Source organism: Hirundo rustica, chromosome 4 (assembly GCF_015227805.2).
Source record: "Hirundo rustica isolate bHirRus1 chromosome 4, bHirRus1.pri.v3, whole genome shotgun sequence".
NCBI classification, from domain to species: Eukaryota; Metazoa; Chordata; class Aves; order Passeriformes; family Hirundinidae; genus Hirundo; species Hirundo rustica.
Window position 1 is genome coordinate 50,287,188 of NC_053453.1, and position 23,845 is coordinate 50,311,032.

General features: G+C 39.2%; 2 protein-coding genes across 6 annotated transcripts; one reads left to right on the forward strand and one right to left on the reverse strand.

Moving 5' to 3' along the window:
* The first annotated feature begins 69 nt into the window (after positions 1-69).
* On the forward strand, positions 70-12,652 carry DEPDC4 (DEP domain containing 4). Of its 5 annotated transcripts, none has more exons than XM_040061870.2 (10): positions 70-178; positions 1,117-1,543; positions 2,115-2,269; positions 2,794-2,980; positions 4,533-4,759; positions 5,584-5,726; positions 5,924-6,049; positions 7,232-7,310; positions 9,550-9,608; positions 9,919-12,630. In XM_040061870.2, the coding sequence occupies exons 1-10, from the start codon at positions 94-96 to the stop codon at positions 9,991-9,993; spliced, it is 1,563 nt and encodes a 520-aa protein (XP_039917804.1). In that variant the 5' UTR covers positions 70-93; the 3' UTR covers positions 9,994-12,630. The 5 variants fall into 5 exon arrangements, with proteins under 5 accessions (XP_039917804.1, XP_039917805.1, XP_039917802.1 ...); XM_040061871.2 differs by having other exon boundaries at positions 2,118-2,269; positions 9,919-12,629; XM_040061868.2 differs by lacking the exon at positions 9,550-9,608 and having other exon boundaries at positions 9,919-12,652.
* A 1,720-nt stretch (positions 12,653-14,372) lies between these two features.
* Positions 14,373-23,447, reverse strand: ACTR6 (actin related protein 6). Its single transcript, XM_040061874.2, has 11 exons — positions 23,224-23,447; positions 22,466-22,583; positions 20,679-20,747; positions 19,260-19,383; positions 18,295-18,430; positions 18,148-18,204; positions 17,389-17,487; positions 17,131-17,209; positions 16,293-16,464; positions 15,577-15,715; positions 14,373-14,805 (listed from the first exon to the last, which is right to left on the reverse strand). The coding sequence occupies exons 1-11, from the start codon at positions 23,289-23,291 to the stop codon at positions 14,676-14,678; spliced, it is 1,191 nt and encodes a 396-aa protein (XP_039917808.1). The 5' UTR covers positions 23,292-23,447; the 3' UTR covers positions 14,373-14,675.
* Positions 23,448-23,845: the final 398 nt, after the last annotated feature.

A 23,845-nucleotide genomic window follows, 5' to 3' on the forward strand; every position in this document is an offset into this window, starting at 1 on the left:
CGCAGGGGCGGTGCTGGGCGCTGGGCGCGGCCGGGGGCGGTGGGCGGGAAGTGATGCGCTCTGCCGGCTTCCGCCAGCGGCCCGGCCGCGGCCATGGCGGGGTATTTGACTCCGCGCTTCAGGAGGATCCGCAGCCAGAGCGAGTTGCAGCCGCGGCGGGGGAGTGGGCGGCGCCGAGGTGGGTGAAGAGCGTCACCCCCATCTCCCCGCTACAGCAGCTTTTCCCCCGCAGTGTCGGAGGGGCCGGGAAGCGGAGCGGGCTGCGAGGGGCCGGCGCCTGCCCATTTGTGTTGGCACCCCTGGCTGCCGAGCGGCGGGCAGAACGGGGCTAGGGAGGCTCGGCAGCTGAACAGGGGGGAGACGAGCTTCCTCCGGCCCTACCCCTGGAGCTGAACTTACGGGGGGCGGCGCTGGTACGGCTGGGCGCGGCGCTGGGCTGGATGTTCGACCGGGAGGCAGGCGCGGTTAATGCACTGCAAACACTTGTTTTGGCTGGACGCGATGTGTGAGGATAAACTTGGAGCCTTGGAGCATCTCCCTCAGTGAGGCTGAGAGCTCTGAGGCTGCTCAGCCGGGCGAAGAGAAGGGTCGGGGGTGTCTCTGAAAGTATCTAAAGAGAGAGTGCATGGATGGAGCTAGACTCTTATGTGGTACCCAGAGAGGTTGTGGTATCGTGTGTGGACATCTCGGCTTCTGGAGATGTTCAAAAGCTGTTTGCGCGTGGTTCTGGGCTACCAGCGCTGGGTGGCCTTGCTTGAGCAGGGAGGACCAGTTAGACCCCAGAGGCCCCTGCAAGCCTCGGCTTGTCATTCTTTAATAATTTAATGTGTATGTACACAGCGCATGCACACAATATGTGTGGTCATAACTGTGACAAAAAACCCTTCCTCTCCTGTTTTTAGTGGATTTTTGTTCTCTTCTCTTGATTCTATCATAGTGGGTGTGAGTCAGCTTACAAGAAGGACTGAGTCATGAAATATTGTTTTTGTATTTCTAAAATTCAGCTGATTTCTGTATATTTTTTTAAATATATAAAACTAAAATCACAGTGTAATTTTTAAAGTATTAAGGTCAAAGTTTATAAATTTGTAAAACTTCCATATAAATATTTTGCAGACTGCGATGGTCCTTTTCAAGCAACTCGCCTGTGGAATAGTATTATACATGCCCTTCACAATCAAGTGGAAATCAAAAGACGTAGACAACACCTGAAAACATACAGAAACTGTTTCACTGGCTCCAATGCTGTTGATGTGGTACTGAGCCATCTTATGCAAAGCATGTACCTAAGCTGCAGTGATATTTCTCGGCTCAAGGGGGTCCGCGTCTGCCAAGCATTGATGGATCACAAAGTGTTTGAGCCAGTTGGAGCCAAGCTTTACTTATTCAAGAATGGGAAAGAAACAGAGTTTGAAGACACGGACACTAGTCTCTATAGATTTGTAAATAGCAGTCTTGATCCTCTTCTTCCAAAAAAGAATAAGGACAATGAAAGCTTATCTCCTGAGCAAATCTGCAAACAGAAAACAAAAAGATGTTCCAAGTGAGTTACTCTGAACTAGTCTAGTTTTTCTCTCTCTCTTTTTTTCTTTTTTTTTTTTTTTTTTTTTTTTTTTTTTTTTTTTTTTTTTAAATAAGTTAAGGAGACTTACCTTTAAATGAAGTTAGGTCTGTCTAAACCAGGTTTTAGAGACTTCTGAAAAGTCTGCCAGTTTTGAGAAACATCATGTCTAAATTGTAGATGCTGCTAGATATTTTTGGGTAAAGTGTTTTGATCCTGCCCTTTGCTATTTGGAATAGGGTCTGGCACAGTAGCATAAGCGTAGGAATAATTCGGTTTTGCCATCAGTTGTGCTGAAATCTGAGAATTGGCATGAATGAGCATAGTTACTGAAAGCTGGTAAATGAAGTGGAACTAGCAAACAGTATTTGGAATCAATATCCTTACCCTTTCCACAAAGCAGGTGTGGATGATAGGAATTCTAGTAGCAGGATAGACTCCAGATATAACGAAGCCCTAAAGTTCTGATTTAAGAGCAATTTAGTGAGTACCAAAAGACAAATATAATCTAATAGTATTTGTTATACATCTAACTATTTTTTCCCTCCCTAAGCAGAACAAAGTGTGGCACAACACTTTCAAACCCCTTAGCATTGGAAGCAGCTGATAAAAAGAGGGTTGAGGAGCTTCTTCGATCACTATGTGTTCATGCATCTTTACCTCCAAAGATCATGGTTAATGAACTAACTCACCAGCTTTCAAAAGGAGGTGAGGATTGACTTTTTTCTTTTTAAAACGTGATTGTTCTTCACTGTTTTTTGGAGGGAGTGCCTCAGTTTTGTTAAACAATGTTCCACAGAGACCTAAATTTAACCTGTCACTAATGACAAAATATCTAAATGAGTGTTAGAGGGGTTAATGCTTGTGGTAAGTAAGCAGAAGGAAGCACAACAAAGTTATGTTTTTGCATAATGGTGCTATTTATGAAAATATTACTTCCAAATGAAGTAGGTCTTAAGAATATCTTTATTATGTGAATCCTTTGCTTTTTGCTTGTCTTTTTTTTTTCTTCTACTAATTAGAGTATTTTTTTCTGAATTCTAATATGATGAGGGAGACATTTTCTTAGCATTCCTATTTTGATACCTTCTTATCTAACACAGCAACTTCACACTATGCTGTTACTGTGTTTTCTTTGAACACTTAAAAGATTCTAGATTGAGTAAAAACAAAGGTTGGTTGTTTACATAAGATCTTGTTTCTGAGGGAGTTTTGTTTATTTATGGTTTCAGTAATAGAAGATGTCTGGAAACAGCAAACTGTGCTCCGACTGCTGCAGTTAATTGATATTCCCTTTCTAGAAGATATCTTAGTGTCTTCAGTGAAGACAAAATCAGACAGTTTTGGCAAAGAAGAAGACATGATTATCTCAAATACTTTCCTGGAGAGAGAGGTTACATGTAGCTTAAACTTATCTGAGTAAGTTATATATCTATGAAATGAATTTGTTGGTAAAGGCTTTATTTTACTCTTGATCAAAGATTTGTGTTAAGTGAACAAATAGACATTATTATACTCGTAGACGGGTGGCATTAGTGTGATTGACTTCTTTACAGAAGTGGTAAGTGATTTCACAAAACGTATATGTTTAGAGTTGGACACTTGAGCATTTTAAGTAAACATTATAACTTTAACGTTGAGTGTTGTAAACACTCCTAGTTTCTAGACCAGATTTTTTACTCATAGGTCTCTGTAACAGAAGTTAGAACTTGAAAAATTTTATTTGGAGGCTTTTTGTTTGTCACAGTTCCTGGGGGCCGTGGTGTGATACAAAGTCAATTAGACATCTATTGTTAGCAAGAGAAAAGGAGAAACTAAGCTCTAATGCTGAAGAATGCTTATATAATGAGAATATAATAGTAAAAGTGGCTGCATGTTTTCAGTGCTCTTTTCCTTAAATCTCCTCCTACTTTTGTAGTGTTCCTGTTTAGTGTACTTAGGCTGATCTCTGTCTTTCCTATACTTCTAATGAATATGTCAAGACTCATGTTAATGTCTTAGGAATTACTAGTTTTGTCAAAGTAATGCAGTTTTTATCTGCAGCTTCACAATCTTTGTTTCTATTCTCCATGATAAAAATAATATTCTGTGGATCTTAAATAATATTTGCAACTTGTCATTGGTTCAGATCGAATTATTTTACATCCAGAATCAGATAAAAGTGATTGTCCCTCTGCTCCACGCATTTCTACATTACAAAAGGTTGAGATTTTTCCTCTGATCTTCTGGCTTCTTTGAACAATAAATTCTGCACCCAAATTTTAGGTGCATAATTAGGTTACATTTTCTTTCCTTAGTTAAGACATAGAGACAACAGATGGTTGTGAAAACTCCTGCCTTTATAGTAGGTTATATAATAAACTGCTTCTCTAGTCTTCTGTGATATAACCTATTTTTATTTTCCTCTCTTTTCAAAATAACTGTCTTTTTTCCCTTCTGTAAAGATCAGGTTTTTTCACTCTCGTTAGCCCTGGTGCGTTCTCAGTGTGTGTGCTGGAGTAATGGTGGGGTGGTGTTTGTTTTTTAAATACTAGCTGAATTCCTGGGGTCAGTGGCAGTCTGGCATGAGTGCAGCTTGTTTTGATCTGGGTTTATCTCAGGTATATTGCCTTTAGCATAGGAAGAACATGGAAGGTGCATAATTTGAGCAACTTGAACTGCTGTAGTGAAATAAGTTACACAAACTGCTTACTAAACCAGTTCAGCATTGTGTTTCATATATGTGACTATACCTGCATGATTATTTCTATCTATTTTTCTTTAAAGGATTAAATGGAGCCTGAGATAGCTCAGTTGTTTCAAGCATGGTGCTAATTACACCCAGGTCAGGGATTCCATCCCATTTATTTAGGAGCTGGATGCGATAATCCTTATGTGTCCCTTCTGACTCAGAATATTCTATGAATCTGTGAAAATAAAAATAGCTAGTGCATTTTGAAGCAAGCTCTAAAACTACCTTTTCCTTCCACAGGCTTGACAGATGGCTCTATGCTGCAATTGAATGCTTGGAGTATTTTCCTGACCAATTCCTAGTGATGGTTAGTCAGCAGTTACCTCAAAGCACTAACAACCCCAGCGGTCTGAATACATACAAGAAGATTCTTTTTGATATTATAATTAAGTATTACAGTCAAAAGAAGGACTCTCTTCTTGCCACTCAGGATTTTGATATTCATTCAGGAATTATAGAACTTATAGGTAAGAGCAACCTGCAACAAAAAATATGGATGAAAGCTGTGTAGAGGATGTCACTAAGCATCAGTTGACTGAATCATGACACCATTTGCAGTGCCATGGCAGATGCACTTTTTATGTTGGAAGGAAATGCTCAAGATCACTATTAAGAGCCTCAAGACAAGGACAAATTTCAAAGTTAGATCAATTTTCTTAGGGCCTGATCCATCTGAATTTTGAAAATCTGGAAGGATTCACCAACCTCCGTGGGTATCTCTTTCAATATGTAACTATTGTCATTGTGAAAGCTACTTACCCCAAGTCAGAATTTGCCTTATTGCTACTACTAAGTAATAACATAAAACTAAAATCCTTGCTATAAAGTTTTTCATGTTAACCAGACTAAGGTTTTTCAAGTTATGGACGTAGGGTCCTTTTTAGTACAGAAGTTGTTTAGAATTATAAAAGGGACTATTAAGAACCTTTCCATCATATGCATAGAAATAAACCAGAAGGGTTTTATTTAAATACAAGTTTAAGATTGATCTTACTTAAATATGCTTTTTTGCTGCCGCTTCAGTCCTATTGGGTTGTTGTGCCTTAACCCCTGCTGCCGACTAAGTACCACAAAGCTGCTCACTCACTGCCTGCTGCCACCCTGCCCCTGGTGGGAAAGGAAAAATTAAAACTTGTGGGTTGAGAAAGGAATCCTTTAATAACTGGAATGACATGAAATTCTCTTTGGAAGGAAACCCCCCAAAAGTGGGATTATTATTGGTATTTAAATAAATATTTGTGACTCTGAAAATAAATAGTAACATTGGATATGCTGTTTTACTCCATGGCAGAAAAAGGAAAAACAGATCAAGCTCTAGAGGCATTACAACTTTATCTTAAATTATTAGCACCGAATGTTAGTGAAGAACTTCACAGGCTCCTTACATTCTTAGCCATTGCATCAGAATCTGAGGGCTACAGATTGCAAAAACAAGTAAGTATCTGTTCTGCTTAATGTGAAAAATAGCACTTTGTCATAGTAAAGCTAACATTTTTGTCCAGTTAGAAGTATTCTGTTTTATTGCCTTTTTGTGCAATCTGTTTCCCACTGGTAGCATCCTGTTATACTTAAGTCTTTACTAGCGCACTGCTGGTCAATCTAATGCCAAATCTGGGTACTGCTTTTTCTAGTTTGAGAACAGATTTGTGATCATCAAGACTTGTACAAAGTTCATCTTACAAAACAGGACACTCTCAAAACCTCAGGCAGAGCTGCTGACTCAGTTTCTGATGGACAATCACTCCGAGCTCTTCAAGGTATCATTCTCCTTACATCATTGGGTTTGTCATTTTAAATGTTAATTGCCATAAATTGCCTTTTTTGGAATATGACAAGTCTGAGGAACTGTGTTTCATGTTCCATTTGTTACAGTTTAATAGTACAGCCAAACAGGTTGAGAAGCTATTCCAGACTATGGATTTTTGAGAGCTTTGCAATCCTTTATAAATTATATCCTTTCTCTTTTTTTGCATGATTTGTATCAGGAAAATATTTAAAATATTAATAATTTTATAGGGTCATATTGGCACCTTGTTGGTAATGAATGCCTACTAAATATTTAGTTATCTTAGTGTCTTTCTCCGTTAGAAGTTCACTGGCATACTCTGGTAGAAAAATGGCAACTCTAAAAGATCCTTCAGTATTTTGGAATGTTAACTTCTAAATTGAAGAAAACAAATAGAACCACAAAATGCTAGTAGCCTTTCTATTCAACTTGTTGAGTCATGTAAATATGCAGGCTTTTTTATAATATCCTTAATTTATGTTCCATCGTATTGTCACACGTGAAAAGATGAAACTTTACCATACCCTATAAAAGTAAGCTTCACAGAAATTTGGTTTCAGTTAAATACTTGTTTTTATTTTTATACAACACATCAATTTCCACTTCTGACTTCAGGCTGAGACATGGGAAGTTTGTTTTTTTTTAATTAGCTCCAGTTTAGTTTGAAAGCATTAAGTGGTTAGTGAGGGTTTTGTATTTGTTAGTACACAGCCAACCTCTCTTTTTTCATTTGTATAAGGGCTCTGACATGAGGGCTGGGGCTTTGATTCCCCACTGGAGTTAGGGCCAGAAATGTGTGCATGGATGGCGAGTGGAGAGTGGTTCACTCTGACAGCAGCCGTTGAGAGCCTTGTGCAAAAGCTGAAATCAGCTTGTTTTACACTGCAGTTTTTACCATGGAAAACAACATCTAGAGCTTTTTGCTTCCTATTCTTTGGCCAAAGAGACCAGAAGTAAACACATGTATCTTAGTAAAACTATGTGTTTTAGTGCAATTTTGTGAGGGACTTTGAATGTGTACCTAAATAAATGTGGATGTAGGTTCATCTGCATTTAACTGTGTGTTTTTAAATTGGTTATCTGAAAGCTTTAGATTATCAAAATACAGAACTATTGCCTTTGTAATGTTTTCTTTGTTGGATTGCATTTTCAGGCTCCTTTAACTCTTCTGGAACTAACGAGTAGGAGACTTGAGAGTTTGCTAGAAGGGCAAGATCCAGATATCAATTCAGGTAGATGATGAGATAAATTTTTACATAAATTATTGTATACAAACTGGTTTATCATCGGTTGACTATAATTGTGCATTGTTGCGCTGTGTGGCTACAGCGACCATCGTGTCCAGGGAGGTACAAGCTGCCAGCAGGGAAACAGACGAGACAAGTCTGTGTTTTGTTAAGCTTGAGAATCCATTTATTCCCCCCTACCCCGGGCTGGAGTAGAGTGAGAAGGGGCAGGGTCGTGGATTTTACTGGGTATTGTAGGGGAGGAGTCATAGGGTTCGGGTCAAGGGAGGAGATAACACAAGAAGAGTAAGATGAGATTTCAGCCTCCTCAAAACAGGACTCCACAGCACATAGACTGTCCTTTTCCTTTGTTAGAAGTGAATCATTAGGGGGATCAGTGGCTAATGCACTAAATATTAAATTATATGGTATCTGCAAAACTGGTCTGAATATTGGAGAATGAGGATTCTATTCATAATCTAGTTTGCAGACCTTACAATTATTTTTTTTTAACCAAACAATTCTGAAAATAGTAGTGCTAAATGTGCTTCCTGAAGTGATTTGCTTCTAATTTGGTTTATGAATTTTGATGGGACTTTGTATTTAGGAACAGTATTCTTTTATTTTTGCCACAAGACACGTACAAATTCTCACAGAACTCAGTAGAACTCTGATAGCTGACTTGAGCGCAGACTAATTGTTTAGTGTTGTGACTGTTAAGTGTTTTGAAGAACTCTCTCCTTTTTCTGGGTAGGCATAAAGTTTATTAAGATCTTAGGGCTTACCAAGTGTCAAATGCCTTCCTTTTAGGTTACACTACTCTTCTGTATGTGGGGTTAATGCTTTTCAGCTTATTTCTTTTGAGTTAACATTCTGTCTGGCCTGGCTGCCAAAATATCTTGCAATGCTGATTCAAAGGGTTGGCTTAAATAACTGAATTTCTCTCTGGCTCTTTATCTTCTTTGACTCATGTATTGCCAGTGCATTTTGTGCTTTTAAACCACTTGGGAACAAATTACACTGAGTTATTTTGCTGTGTAATACTATATTTAATATAGCAGCTGCTGGAGAAGTAGTTTGGTACAGAATCTTGTTACCATCTGTGTTGGGTTCTGGAATGAGTCCAAATTCCTTCAGGTTCAATGTTCTGAGAATCGCATATTGTGAAGCCAAAGAATAGAGAGATGAGCAACAGTGGAAAGAGCTGCCTGTCTGTAATATTCTCAGAGCCTGTGTGATCTCCATCGACACACTGAACAGGCAACTGAAGTACAAACCCAGTATTCCATTTTTCCTACTAAGTTTTGGGGTTCCAATCTGTAAATGCGTATAGGTTCCATCTACTTGTTGAAATAGTCAGTTTGATCTGATTGTAAGCTCTCTTGCATGGCATATTCCCGTTTTCCTGTTGCCTCATTCTGGTGTCATTTTCCCTTTTCTTTCCAAAAAATTTCCTAGGAGCTATTGAGCATTCTTAGCTGGTGAACTTTTTAAGTCAGGGTGGGAGCAGGAGGGGAAGTCTGGGAGTCCCAGATAAGAAAAGGGGTCTGTCAATTGCAGGAAAGTGATCCTTAGGTCTGCTGGAAATAAAAAAGACTGAAACCAGCAAAAGAACTCTGGGGTTGGTTTTAATCTAGTAAGACACTTAAAACCACTAAAGATCCCTGTTGAAGTTTTAAGAGTTAATCTCTTTGCCAGTTGTTAAGCTTTCCCTTTTGAAAGAGCTGTCTTTTTTCTTCATCTGATTCTAGTAAACCATAAAGAGTACTGATGTTTGACAAACTTACTGTAGAAGAAGGGAAGGATAGGTCCATGTGAAAACTCTCACACCTTAGGTTAATACTGCTCTCTATGTGAAGCCTAAAGATGATGGTGTTTATAAAGAAGGACTAGTAAAAATTTTTTCCCCTTTAGGCAACTGACACTTTTCAATCAAATTGCTCTCTAAAATGTATAGGAAGAAAAAGTGTCTGTGGAGTAGCTGAATGCCAGTCTTTCCTTAGGCCAGAATTCACCTGCCCAGTGAGGGGGCTTGAGTCCTTGCAAGGTAGTACTTTACTGCAGAGATTCACAACCTTTTTATAGCTAAGTTGTGCTAAGTATCTCTTTTGCATCACCTCTGCTTCTGGTGCCCAAACCATGCTCAGCTGTCTATTCATGTAGATGCTCCTAAATTCTGTTCCTGATTTTTGTAGTGTGGTTTAGAAGCAACTGTTTATCCGAAGTATTTATTCACTTGCATTAGGTACTGAGCCTTGCTACAGATCTGATTTACTCACAGGGAATCTTTGGATCCTAAAAAATGTAAGATGCCATTCTTATTGTGTAGTATTCCTCATTGTGGTTTCTGTGAGAGAACTGTATTTGCTCTTCGTCTTGCAGGCCTGTTTTCAATACCTATGATACTGTACTTGTAACACGGCTTTTCAACTTTATTTTTGCAATTAATGTTTAGATTTCCATCCATTCTCAATGGAGAGCTGTTTCACATTGCTTATAGATGTAATCACATCTGAACTGGAATATCAGTATACCTATGTTTCTTATTGTATTTTTTAACAAGGCTTTTACATGATGCATGAAACTTAATCCGAACCTCTGGTTTCTTACAAAGGCTTCACCTTCTGTCAGCGCATTACACCTAAAGAATACGAAGATCAAAAGCAACAAACCAATCAGTATCTTCTAGCACTGATTCAAGAGATGGACAATGACCCTACTGTTCCTTCGAAGCAAAAGAAGAAATTAATCAAAGAATTCCGAAAATACCATTCTTTTGTCTACTGTAGTGGTTGTAAAACTACATGTGAATTTTGTACTCCAAATGGTTAGATTTCAATACACCTTTTTTTAATCTTTTTTTAAAAAGAGTAGAGGAGTCACATGAAGATTGATCATTAAAAAAAGTTTTTTTCTTGCATCTTTACATCTTCAGTTTCAGGAAGCTACAACTATCAAAATTTCTATGCTGCTAAAAGGCATTAAATCTAAGTAATCTTTTAAGCAAAATATACTTGTAAATAATAACAGCACACTGCTTGGCTGCCTTGAGTTCAGAGTTTGGCACTTTTTTCTATCTGTCCCACAAACTCATGGCTTTCTATCTGAGGAACATCTATGTTCTGAGCCATTCTTGGGTTGATAAGCAGTAGGGGTTTTTAATCATTTCTATCTTTAATTAATAATAACTTAATCTCATCTTAAACTGTAGGTTATGACTCCTGTGGGTATTGTAAAAGTGTACAAAGTGTGTAAAAAATGTTGAAAGCAGGTCAGTGAGTTTTAAATTGGCAGCTGGAACAATTTATTGGGGGTGGGAGCTGTGTGTGCTGCAATCAGTAATTATAACCTGTTGTTATAAACTGCTTCCCCCACTGGCAGACTGAGCTGCTGCTAATTCAAGTAAAAAGTTACCTTTTGAAGAAATTGAGAAATGTTTATCTTGTTTAAGATCTTAATATACTTAAATAATTTATTTTAACATGAGGATATTTTGATAGTTAATTATCCTGTTATTTATCATAAATACTTTGGTAATGTTTATGAATTCATAGGGCAAAGCTAAAAAGTATATTGGCCTGTCTTGACACATTAATGGTTTAACTCTACATCAACAGGGATTTGTTGATTCAAATCATTAAATCACAGAATCGTAGAATGGTTTGTGTTGGAATGAATCTTAAAGATCATCTATTACCAAACCCCGTGCAATAGGCAGGGACAATTTTTACTAGACCCGGTTGCTCACAGTCCCATCTGCCCTGGCCTTGAACACTTTCCGGGATGGGGCATCCACAGTTTCTCTGAGCAACATGTTCCAGTGCCTCACCATCCTCACAGGAAAGAATACTTTCCTAATATTGAATCTAAACCTGTTCTCTTTCAGTTTGAAGCCTTTGTCTTGTCACTACACTATGAAATGCCCTTTTGAAAAGTCCCTCTCCAGGTCTCTGTAGGCTCCCTTAAGGTACAGGAAGGCAACAATTATGTTACCCCAAAGCCTTCTCTTTTTCAGGCTGAACAATCCCAATTGTCTCAGCCTTTTTTAATAATAAATAAATATGTGATGTAGTTGGATAGGGGTTGCATTACTTCTTTCATACTTGTAACAGACATTTAGTCATCTATTAGACAAAGACTCATGGACTTGGTATTGGAAAGGACCTCTGCTCTAGTCTCACCACTCAGGTTGAAGTGGAGTTTATTAGAGCAGGCTGCTCAAGAACTTTTCCAGTTCAGTTTAAAATATCTCCAAAAAGAGATGTGCCACAGCCTCTTGCATGAGTCTGGTCCAGACTTTCATCAGTCTCACAGTATTCAAAAACAAGCAAACAAACCCCACCTCCACACACACAAAAAAATAAACAACACCCAAAATAAACAACCTTCTTCTACTGCCTCCCATCCTTTCACTGTCACTGCTGAAGTGTCTGGCCTAGTCTTCTTTACTCCCTCCTGTGAGCATTCTCAGGGCTAAACAATCAGCACTCTCAGCCTCTTCCCTGTGTGACAGATCCTCTAGTTCCTTATAATTTTCTTGGCCCCAATACTGGACTAGCTCCACTCTAAGCATGATTTTTTTGTTGTTGTGTGAATGTGCTGCTTTAGGTGTATCCATCCTCCTGTAGGCTTCAAAAGGTAAAGGCAGCAGGATACCAAAGCTTTCTTAAAACAAGTGCTGTTTTAATTTTAAATTGTTACACTCTAAGATATAAACAACACAACTTAGTTAACTTGGATATTTGAAGTAACCTTATTTATCTGGCCCTATTAGAAGTCAGAGAATGTAGTTGAAATCTCTGTCCATGAATCCCTGTTTATGCACTTGCTGTTTAACTGTGATTCACTAGTGTGAAATAAATAGTTTCTAGAGGAGGAAAAAGGGCTAAGTTTCCTCTTTCAGAGGTGAATGCCCTAATTCCTATAGTACAAAGCCATGTATTCTTTTTCTAGTCCTCTGTGGGGTTTTGGTCAGGGAGTATATACAGAAGCAGATTATTGAGACTTGTAAACAGGAAAGTATTTCCTGACTAAGTGCTTTTGAGTAGTAGAAGCAAGAGATTTTAGGGTTGGTTGTTTTTGTGGGGGGCTTTGGTTGGTTGGTTGTTTTTGTTTATTGTTTTGGTTGGGGGGGGGTTGTTTTTTTTTTTCCCCTCTAATCTCTTTTTTTCTCTCTTACTCAAAATATTAAACCTGGTAACAGAGAGAGGTGGTAATGTGGTAATTTCTGGGCTGGGGGAGCTGGGAAGAATTGCTTTGAGAAAAACTGTTAAAAAGCAAACTTGCACTTTGTGACTTTAGAATCTCCTTGTGCTAATTTAAATACAATAAAGAATTGTACAAAAAGTAATGAGTCTTTCATTTCATAGTGTGTTCTTAAGGAAGAGGCAGCTCAAGGGGTGTAGAACCAGGTATTAAACAGTATGGAAGTGTTTTAAGCAGGAGTTTATAGCTGCCCTATGTTCTCTTCAGTTAATGGGACAAGAAGCTAAGATTGATGTAGTTCTGCAAAGGAAAGAAATAGCTCTTGAGAGCCCTGTTTTATTCACATACCCTGACAGGAGGATCTACTCACCTTTAATCTCCTGTTGACAGAGTCCTGTTATTTTACATCCAAGGGCCCACTCAACAGAACAGGTTTGGTGAAATATAGACTAGTGGTTTTCAGTTAAATTCCAAAATTAGAAAAAATTAATTGGACTTTAGAAAGTTCTGTCATGTATTTTTAACAGTATTTGACACAGAATCATGTGGTAGGGAAACTTAGGACCTGTCACTCATTTCTGTTTATGATTTCTAGCATATAGCTATCAAATTAATTGCCAGTAGAGCATATTCAGAGTGAAGAGTTGAGTTGAGATACTTTTCCGTACAGTCTTATCAAAGCACAAGTGATGCCACCTTCAAAGAAGGCTTACTTCTATTCATAGAGCATTCATGTTTGCTCAAGGAAAAAGTTCATTAGTGCTTTCCTAAGAATATGAATTTTTCTTAAGTCCCAGCTAAAGTATGCGGGTATTTTCATGAGGCAGTTAAAAAACTAGAGCCTGAACACAAGGGCTTCTCCATGTGGCTGTCAAAGTGACCAGACTTATTCATGTCCTACACAAAGTCATATAATCCGGGTCCAACAATTTGTAGGTGCTGGTCTCATGCTTTCATACCCTAGATGCCTCCTGTGTGGCTCACATAGCTGCTAACAGCAGGAGCAAGGTACCCCTTTCATTCCTTTCAGCAGGTTAGACTAGAGGAAAGCAATCATGAGCTGGCAGTCCAAAGTAGAAAGATAATATTCAAGAAGAAAGACCATCTCCCACTCTCAAGCACTGGCTATTCTTCGATGTTGCCCTTTATGCAAGGCAGGAAGATAAGTGCGCTGCTTACAAATACTGACTGGTTTTATGTTAGGGCAGATGAGAGAGGGAATATGAGATGCAGCAGGATACTCCAGTGTCCATTATCCACCCTGAGTGCCTGTCTCTGTCTTGGAAAGCAAGCAAGCCAAGTGGGGCACCCCCATTTAGCCTGGCCCTCCCAGCTCTTAGGCCAGGCTCTTCCCCCTCCTGCATGCCATGATGCACCAATGGCAAAGTAACACAGCTTCTGATGCCAGAAATAACAAGTACTGGGGTATTTATCTAGGATGCGTGGAGAGGACGCAGACAGGTCATCACCCAGGACACAGCTGCAAGCTCTGTTCGCCTTTGTGGCACCTTCTTTTCAGAAAGATGAGGGGAGTGGCAGGAAGCTTATTTGCTCAGGCATTGTTTAAAACAAAAAACAAACAAAAAACCCCACAAGCTACTATATTAAAAACCCTTTAGAAAAAGGAATTGTTCAAATTACTCTTCTCTCAAAGCCTAAGCATATCGTCAGTAGCAATGGTCACACTTTAAGTGTATTTCTCTCATAGCTACTCACCAAAATAACCAAAAATAAAACTCATGTATTTCTTTTCAGGAGAGGCAACATCAAAGGCTCCTTTTGAGATGTGTTTAATGCCCTTTTAGTGGAACACATGAGTTAGAAGAATACTCATTTTGGAAGAAAAACACAAGCCCTCTATGAATTAGCATCACACCTGTACAAACATTTGATATTTTTACTGCCTCATGCACTGAGGTGTTCTGCAATAAAAATACAATGAAGCTAACAGAAAAGATACAAACATAATGAAATTGCAATGAACATATTATTTCATAGTATTACACTTGTAAAACTTTATTTCTAAACTCTTAAAATTATTTTTTCTCAACCCAATTCAATACAGGAAAGCTAAAACACAATCCTAGCTGATGGAAAAGAGGTTGTAGTTCAAAGAATTCCATTCTAAGTAAATCAATGGAATAACAGCATACCAAACTATACCACCTATATATCAAATTTCTCTTCACAGATATTGTGTCCATGTTCTTCATAGTCTTCTCTGGTTACTATCATGTCTTCAAAATCATCATTTTCAGAAATGAGCTTCCCACCTTCCCAAGAATAAGTAATAGGGCTGGAAAATGAACAAAGTTATTGTTACTCCTCTATAGATTAATTTAAAATAGAAATATGCACTGATGATTTCCAAGACTTTTACTTAGCCATACTTATTTAAACTACGCTTTTGGTTGCTAAATCAAACCATCCAGAGAAGCTCCAGACAAGTTACGAGACAAAGTTTGAAACTTGAGCAGGGCTAACTGACTTGGTTTTTTAAAAAGGGCCTCTTTGAAGGCATGTGTGAAGAGGGAACGACATGGATATGTCTTTGTATTTACTTTGCACAGATAATAATTCTTTGATGTTATTTAAAAACACTCCTTAACAATAATTTTTAAAAAGTAGAATTTTTTTGTATATTCAGAATATACTTGGTTTGTTTCCACTCCTGTGTTACCCCTTCCTAATCCCTGAAGTGGTACATTAATAATAACATGGCAGCATTCAGTTGCTAAAAAATCTAAGTAAAAGACTAAGTTCTAACCATACCCACCTAATGACAATACAGTCTTATTTATCTGTTTACAGTAAAAAGGCTGACCCTAAAAACACTTCCTTAACTTTATTAGCTAAAGTACAGGGCGAACAGGTGATCTCTAGTTACTTTGGTTTGTCTGAAAATACACTGATTTAAAACATCCTTCTTGCGTAATTTTTTTTTCACTTAATATTTGAATTAATGCCTTTACTCAATCTACCTTCTTAATCAGCAAAGGAAACCCTACTTTATTGTTTTTCCTGCTAGAAAGATAAAGCCCCTTCTATTTAGTAGTTTAGGACTTACTTTTCAGGAAGAACAACAGAAACATCATAGTCAGTTGGAGTAAGACATCGAACTTCAGAATAAACCCGATCTCTGAAGCCTGGAAAAAGGGTGTTTCCCCCAGTCAGGACTATGTTCTTGAAGAAATGAGGCTGCATTTCTGTAAAATAATTAAGTAAATCTGTAGTTAAGAGACAGAACATACATCTACAGATTAAAGGTGGTGATTTTTCCAATTCTGTTATAAATTTGAACAGAAGTAAGAAATATGCATACAAAAAGTTTATCATCATCTAATCAGTGTATCAGTTAAACAGAAATATGAGAAGGTGATCAATCACCCTCTGTTCTCCCTGATTTCAGAATTTGGCTTTGATAATTACAGTTTGCTTATATTTATTAAATTTCACATTTGCCAACACAATTCCCCTTTCAAAAGGGATTTTAAGTGACACAGGCTTTTTAACAGTACATTAATAGCCTAAATGCTGCCATACTTACATGGCATCATAAAACCTATGAAAGTCTTCTTTGTCATAATAACAATAATTACCTGTACATAATCTATAAAATGAAAGCCTTAGTATTACTTCTGACAAACAGCACTCAGAAGGCTTTATTTTTTGATGCTTAAATTACTGACTTTTAGTCAGTTTCATACCAAATGAAATAAAGGCATTACAACATCCCTTCTTCTCCCGCCCCCCTGTCCTTTCCGAAATACTTTTAGGATATACCTTCAGGTAAATTCTGAATAGAATAAACAATGGCTTCAGGAATTCCCATCTCTTGAATACCAATATCCGAAGGATGGAAAAGTATTTCTGGAACTGCAAATCTTTCATTTGTTAGACGAAGTATTTGTTCACCAGTCTTGTATTTTCCACTTAACACCATCTCTTCCCTTGGCTAAATTAAAGACATGAATAATACCCACTGCTTAAGAAAACAAATCACATCCTAGAATATTCAGCTAATCTATTTCATGTCCTGCAGAGGTAAGGAGCAGTGTATGCTGCCATTGTCATATTATCTATCAGCAAATATTTTAAGAATAATGCATACTCTGGTATTACATCTGAAGTGACTTTGCTCTTACCAACTGCAGTTTTATCCAAAGCAAAATAAATGGTATGCACGAGAGTGGCCTTAAAATATAGGACTGCTTTCAAAACTATGGCTGGCTAAGCAAATGAGATAAAACTGTTAAATTGTCTTCGCTGGTATTTCGGGCCTCCTGTAACATGACTTTGAACTTTCAACCTATTTGGGTGTTTAAATGCCATTCAGAGAAATTTACAAAAAAACCCCATCAAAGCAGAGAAAACATTTCCTAACTTAATGTTAAAAAAACTGAATAATGATATGGATAAGTTATATGACAGAGCGCAGACAGAGAAAGCTAAAACTGATAAATAATAGAACATAAAATGCTTTGCTGGAAAAACAGGATTTTTTTAATGCATAGCACAGAAAGATGTTACAATACAGCATTAGAAAAAAGGGAGTGTTTTGACCTCTCCGCTAGACTTGTGCAGGGGAATAATCCAAGGAAAACTACAGAATTATCAATACCTTACAAAATCCTTTTTTGATTGTGCTGAAGTCTGGCAAAACATAATCTATCATTACAGTATTTTCCTCTCCTTTCAATCTGAAAAAGAACGTAAAATTCAACAGAATAAAGAAGAAGTTCTAAATTCCAACAATTTTATACTGATGAGACATTTTTAACTTAACTGGAAAATTTTCTGATTAAGAGAATAGTTTTGTTTGCACAAACAGATTATTCAGAAGTACCAAATTTTACATTTAGTACCATTGCATACATACTTGGCAATGTCCATGTCTTTGTAAAAGTCTTGAGAAACATAACACACATCTTCTTTCACTTGATTAATTACATGTGTTTCATCCATAACATGTAGCTGCCTGTGAACAACAAAAACCAAAACCATAGAAGTTTGAGAATAATTAAGTACTCCATTGGAACTGAGCAACCATTATTTTTCAGTCACAAGAAGCTACTGTCTCAGTATCTAAACTTGTATTCAATTTACAGAAGCATTCCTGGCCTACTGGAGATTAGTATTGTCCTGTTTCACAGTTCAGTAAATAAATTCACATTGCCTTGCTAAGAAGCACAGCTGTAATCCTGCCAGTAGCTCTTTGGTAAAGACCTTTACTTTACTATAGTAAGTTCCAAGAGAAAGGATCCCAATGAAAAGTTGATCCTACTGCATGTTATTTGCAGCATTGATACAATCACTCAACAAACTGACTGATCATCTACCGAGACACCTCCAAAAATAGGTTTAAGACTTCTATAAGTGTGACCACACAGGTAACCTCAACAACTTCAAAAGCACTGGTGCTTTGAAAAATAATAGCCTAATCCTTCAACAGTTTTAAACTCTTCTTAATTAATTTTGATTTTAAGGTCAAGATAGTAGCTAGCAGATTATAACAGACAAAAAATGCCCTTCTCTTTTGAAAAGCAATTAATCTAAAATTCACAGAACCAGTAAGAATACTCCATAACTTCTAGCTCATTTCATACCAAGTTTCAGAGTGAAAATTAGCATGCTTTACCTGTAAGAGATGATCTCCTTTAGATGGTTGGTTAAGAGTTTCCCTCCAACATTAATCCTACAGAAAGAGAGTAACATGAAAAATTCTGTCATTATTAACTTCAGGCATAGCAAACAGTTCTTCTAGAAAATATATACTGCATTATACCTGATGATTGCCTCTTTCTTCTTTTTACTTCTGCAATAAGGTACAATGTGGGTAAAAGAGTATCCACTGTCCACGATGATACAACACAGCTCAGATGGATTATCCCTGAAATACCTGTGTGCACTAAGAGCTCCAGCTGAAATACAAAAGATTTAATTCCATTTTTATATGAACATTTAGAATTTACAGTGATATGAAGGCGTATTTGCTTCATATTTTAAATGTCTGACAGACTTTCAAGACCTCAATACATAATAATACAGCCAATGCATTAATTCATTTTGGCAGTGGATAAAATTAAGTGTTATATATGGGCCTATTTAATATTTTTCAGGAATCCCAGTCCATGTTCCATTTCCTCAAAAGTCTAATCACACTGATCATACTACAAACTTATCTAAAGGAGTATTCTATGTCCAGTTATCTTTCAGAAGAGTGGGATTGTTGTTTGCACATTCCCTGTGAGACACAATACATTTCATGATTGTAATGTAATGCTTCATTTTATTTGCTAACACATAACAAAACCAAACAAAAAACCATTCCTACACCCCTAAAAAATGAAAGCTATCAGATAAAGACTTCATGCAAATTTTTGGTACAATTCTTTAGATGCTATCCTGTTTCAAAATCCATCTGTTATTTCTGTCATCCTTACTCTCCTCAAATTTCCTGTAATTATATACCATGACATTCTTTAGGAAGTAGTACAAGAGTACAGCTGGAATTTGTAAAATAAGTATTTTTTAAAATTATTAACCCAGTTTTACTCAAGAGCCAGGAAGCAACTGAAGTATTTTTTTTTACTCTGTGTGTGTGTGTGTGTGTGTGTGTGTGTGTGTGTATATATATATGTGTGTGTGTGTGTGTGTGTGTGTGTGTATGCATATGTGCTTGCTTATTCATTTATTTAAAGGGTTAAGCTTCAAAATCCATAAATACAAACTAGAAGGAGACATACTCACCATTTACTCTAAGAACTGCTTGAAACTGATATTCCTCAAATAGAATTTCATTCATAGATTCTTGTATTGAACTGAAGTTAAAATAAGGTTCAGTAATAATAATATTGGTGTCTACAAAATCCACCTATGAAAAACACATTAAGATTGTCATTGCATAAATTAATAATCCCTTACGATCTTTTGCGGCAGTGGATGATCATGTAAATCTGAAGACATGATTACTACTTGCCACATCCGTTTGTAGAAGCTAGACTTAGAATGTTTTAGCTTTTTAAAGGCTTCATGAGCAGTGACACAACTTTATCTAATTAATGGGTAAAAACCATAATAGAAGGGAACACTTTCATACATATCCTGATTCTGTTCCCATCCTTACAAGTTGTAATCCAACATTTTAAAGAGACTCCACAAAGGAAGACTACAATTTTCATGTAAAATACTTTACACCAATCCTGTCAACTACAGAAAAATAAGTCTCCTTGGCAGCTCAGCACTTGCACCACAGAATTCCTTGTCTAATAACCAAAGTCCTGTACAGTGAAGAATCAATAATAAAACTCCCAGTGACCTCTAGTGAGGCTGCTTTTCACATTTACCAGTATCTCAAACACTCCTTTAGAGAGGACTTCATAGAGTTACCTCAATCATTACTGGATATGGCCCTAAAAACATGACCAGCTGTATCTCTCTGTAGTCTTCACTCATGAAGAATTAAAAACAAATTCTCAAAACCATGACTACATTGAATACAGCTCCAAAACTAAAATGAAATGTATCAAAAGCCAGCACTTTATATTTTTAATATAAAAATGCACAGAGGCTAAGCTAATTTGAGGCATTACTTTCATTGTCAGTACACAGGTGTTAGAAAAAAAATCAAGAATTTCCAGAGAGCATATTTTTAAAAGAAAAAAATGTTAAAGGAAAGTCTTAATACACTTCCTGGGCTAAATCCAGTTTGTGGGATATGAAAAATAAAGTATCAGATATTTATATTTTATACATTTAAGTTATTTATGGGTAGAAAATGGCTAGCCAAAGATGATTACTAAATGTGTATGTATATTGGCCTTCTAAGCTCATCCCTCCCTTCTACATTAACTATTTCTTGGTCTAACTACATTGTATCTGTCTGTGATTATTTTTTATTAACTTGAACTCTTAATTATATTGATATGAATTTCTTATGTGAGCTGCACTCAGTATCAGTACATTACCTACAAGACTAAATAATTTAAATATTTTTCAAAATTCTACACCAGAACTCAAAAATGTTTGCAAAAACTTAAATCCCTGTTATTTCTAATTGAAGGCACCTTCAAAGAGAACAGTAAAATCACCCATTCTACTTAATATTTATTAATTCCATTAGTCAGTATTTAATTTACACAAAATATGTAATTAAGAAAAGGCACTTACTTGATACATTTCTTTTCCAAAGAGATAATCCCAAACCTGTCTCTGAACATCCCAGTTCACCAAGTAACCCTGTAGGAATTCAGAAATAAATTTACACTATTTAGAAAAAATAAAATTGTACTTTAAAAAAAAAAAAAAAAGTTAAACAAGAAGCAGTTGAGACTGATAATATAAAAAAAAAATCGAGAGTTAAAATGTCTAAATTTACATTTTTAGGCTAAGTAAATGTTACATAGGATTAAGTTTAAGTTACAAATATTCCCCATTGATACATTGATTACTGCACTACAAAAACAATGTACATTGTGTTTTCTGTATACATTATTCTTTTTGGCAGAAGCTTGTCAGTCTTCCTCAGTGCCAGGGAAGGTTATGGAGCAGATTACTTGGAGTGCCACCACCCACTTATTTGTAAAGGACAAATAAATGATCAGGTCCAGTCAGCATGGGTTTATTAAAGCTTGACTAACTTGTTTTCTTTCTGTGACAAGGTGACCCACTGAGTGGAGGAGGGAATGGATGTGAACGTTGTCTACCTGGATTTTACCAAAGTCAGTAAAGTCTTTGACACCATTTCCCACAGCATTCTCCTGGAGGAGCTGGCTGGTCATGCCTTGGATGCGTGAACTCCTTGCTGGTTAAATACTGGCTGGATGTCCAGGCCAGAGAGTGGTGCTGAATGGTGCTACATCCAGTTGGCATCCCATCACCAGTGGTGTTCCCCAGGGCTCAGTATTGGGGTCCCTGTTATCAACAATCTGGACAAGGGAAGCTGATGTACCCTCAGTAAGCACACAGAAAGCACAAAGTTGGGTAGGACTGTTGATCAGCTGGAGGGTAGAAAAGCTCTATAAAGATTTCTGGATGGGCAGGATTGACGGACTAAGGACAATCTTATGACATTCAGCAAGGCCGAGTGCCGGGTCCTGCACTTGGGTAACAACAACCCCATGCAGCACTACGGGCTTGGGGCAGAGTGGCTGAAAAGCTGCTGGGTAGAAAAGGACCTGGGCGTGCTGGTTGGCAGCCGCTGAGCATAAGCCAGCATGTGCCTAGGTGGCCAAAAAGGCCAAGAGTATCCTGGCCTGTATCAGGAATAGTGTGGCCAGTTGGACCAGGGCAGGGATTGCCCTCCTGCACCTGCACCTGGCACTGGTGAGGCCATCCCGCAAATCCTACTTTTAGTTTTGGCTCCCTTTCAGCAAGAGACATTGAGGGACTGAAGCAAGTCCAGAGAAGGGCAACAAAGCTGGTGAAGAGTTCAGAGAACAAATCCTATGAGGACTCGGCTGAGGGAGGCTGTCTAGCCTGGAGAAATGGAGGCTCAGGAGGGACCTTATCACCCTCTGCAGTGACCTGAAAGGAGGTTGTAGCGAGGTGGTGGCTGGTCTCTTCTCCCAGGTAACAAGTGACAGGACCAGAGGGAATGGCCCTAAGTTGCACCAGAGAATTTTAGATTGGAAACATTTTCTCACCAACAGGCTCACCCACTGGCACAGGCTGCCCAGGGAAGTGGCTAAGCCACCATCCCTGGAGGTATTTAGAAGATGTGCAGATGTGGTGCTTAGGCACATGGCTAAGTGATGGTACAGTGTAGGGTTAATTGCTGGACTTGATGATCTTAAAGGTCTTTTTCAACCTAAAAAATTCTATGACTGTTAAACTTCATGCTGCTCACTGATTCTTGTATGTTACTACATATAACCCTGTAGTTGGGACATAGAGTATGAAAACGATTCCTTAGAACCATTTAAATTTAGCTTTAATGTTAAAGATATCTTACTTACTTTCTGAAAGGGAAGAATATAAAAAAGACCAGAGGGATCCTTGATTTCATCCAGTTGATTTGCCGTAAAGGTTTTCAAGCGCGCAGTCTTTGACCTGAACTGACAGTTGGGAATAACGCTGGAAAAGATTGGGAAGTCTCCTATTAAACATGGTATGAGACACATTCACTTTCTTTAAGTCACTTCCATAAACAATGTACTTTTGCCGCTGTGTTTTGGCTTTAGTCCATTACCCGGAGGCAGTTATGAAGGAAATCTTTAATTTGACAACTCCGGCGCAGACGAGACACCTTTTACAAGACCAAATACCACCCCGCACCTCTGCCGCACACTGTGCTGAGCTGCAACCGCCACCACCGGCCACCGCCACAACAGGGAGAGTGCCAGGGGCTCTCCTCCCACCCCGGCCGGAGGGGCACGCTGTGACACAGAAGGGCAAGGTGTGACACAGACGGGCACGCTGTGACACGGACGCGGCATGACACAGAAGGGCGGGGGTGACACGGGCACGGGGTGAGAAGGCGAGGCACGGCTCGACACAAAGCGGAACAGCGCAGCGCGCGCCGCAGGGGCGGGGCCCGCAGCCGCCGCAGGGGCGGGGCGGCTCCAGGCCACGCCTCTCCGCGTCCCGCGCAGGCGCGCCGCGGGCCCGCGCGCCGGTGAGCGGCCGAGGGGCGCGGGGCCGGCAGGGGGCGGCGGCGGCTGAGCAGTCGTGAGGGGACGCCCAACGTCCGCCCCGCCCCGTCCCGTCCCCTCACCTGACGTTCGCGTGGCTGTAGCCGATCTTGGCGTTGTAGGCGCCGTTATCCAGCACCAGCGTCGCCATGTTCCCCACGGCGCCACGGCCGCCGCCGTCCCAGTATTGATCCGCCACCGCCGTGGGTCTCTACGATGACCATAGAGCGGAGGAGAGGTGCGCGCGTGGCCCGGCGGGACGCGGGAGTGCCGGCAGCGCTCCGCCTCTGCCGCGGAGCGCGCGCCCTGCCGGTGACGCTCGCGGAGCCGCTGGAGCCATTGGCCGGGCGTGACCCGGCAGCGCTCGTCACACGGGTGGGCGTGGAGGTGACGCGGCGTCGTCGCGGACAGCGCCCGGCCCGGCCGCTGACGCTCTCTCGCCCGCCGTCAGCCTGGCGGGGGCGGCAGCGACGGCTGGGGATAAGGCGGGGATGTTAGGGCGAGAGCCCGGTGTGGCGGTGGTTAAAGACTGCCTCGGGTGACCCTGCCGGTTCGTGATGCTGCGGTGCGAGAGCCCCGCGCCTCGGGAGAAAGGTGATAAGTGAAAATCTTATTGGGAAGTGCGCAGCAACGCGAGCCTGGGCTGTGTAAGAATGTTACACAACGGAAATTATGGCAACTCTAAATTCTGTAATCGTTATTTTA

Bases quoted from the DNA above. Each gene is read 5' to 3' on its own strand.
- DEPDC4 (XM_040061868.2), top strand. From the start codon at position 94: ATGGCGGGGTATTTGACTCCGCGCTTCAGGAGGATCCGCAGCCAGAGC. The intron at 5,727-5,923 runs GTAAGTATCTGT...TGCTTTTTCTAG, and splicing joins GCTACAGATTGCAAAAACAA to TTTGAGAACAGATTTGTGAT. The intron at 6,050-7,231 runs GTATCATTCTCC...TTGCATTTTCAG, and splicing joins ATCACTCCGAGCTCTTCAAG to GCTCCTTTAACTCTTCTGGA.
- ACTR6 (XM_040061874.2), bottom strand. From the start codon at position 23,291: ATGGCGACGCTGGTGCTGGATAACGGCGCCTACAACGCCAAGATCGGC. The intron at 18,431-19,259 runs GTGAGTATGTCT...TTTGTATTTCAG, and splicing joins AGCAGTTCTTAGAGTAAATG to CTGGAGCTCTTAGTGCACAC. The intron at 16,465-17,130 runs GTATTGATAATT...TCTTTAATTTAG, and splicing joins TCAAAAAAGGATTTTGTAAG to CCAAGGGAAGAGATGGTGTT.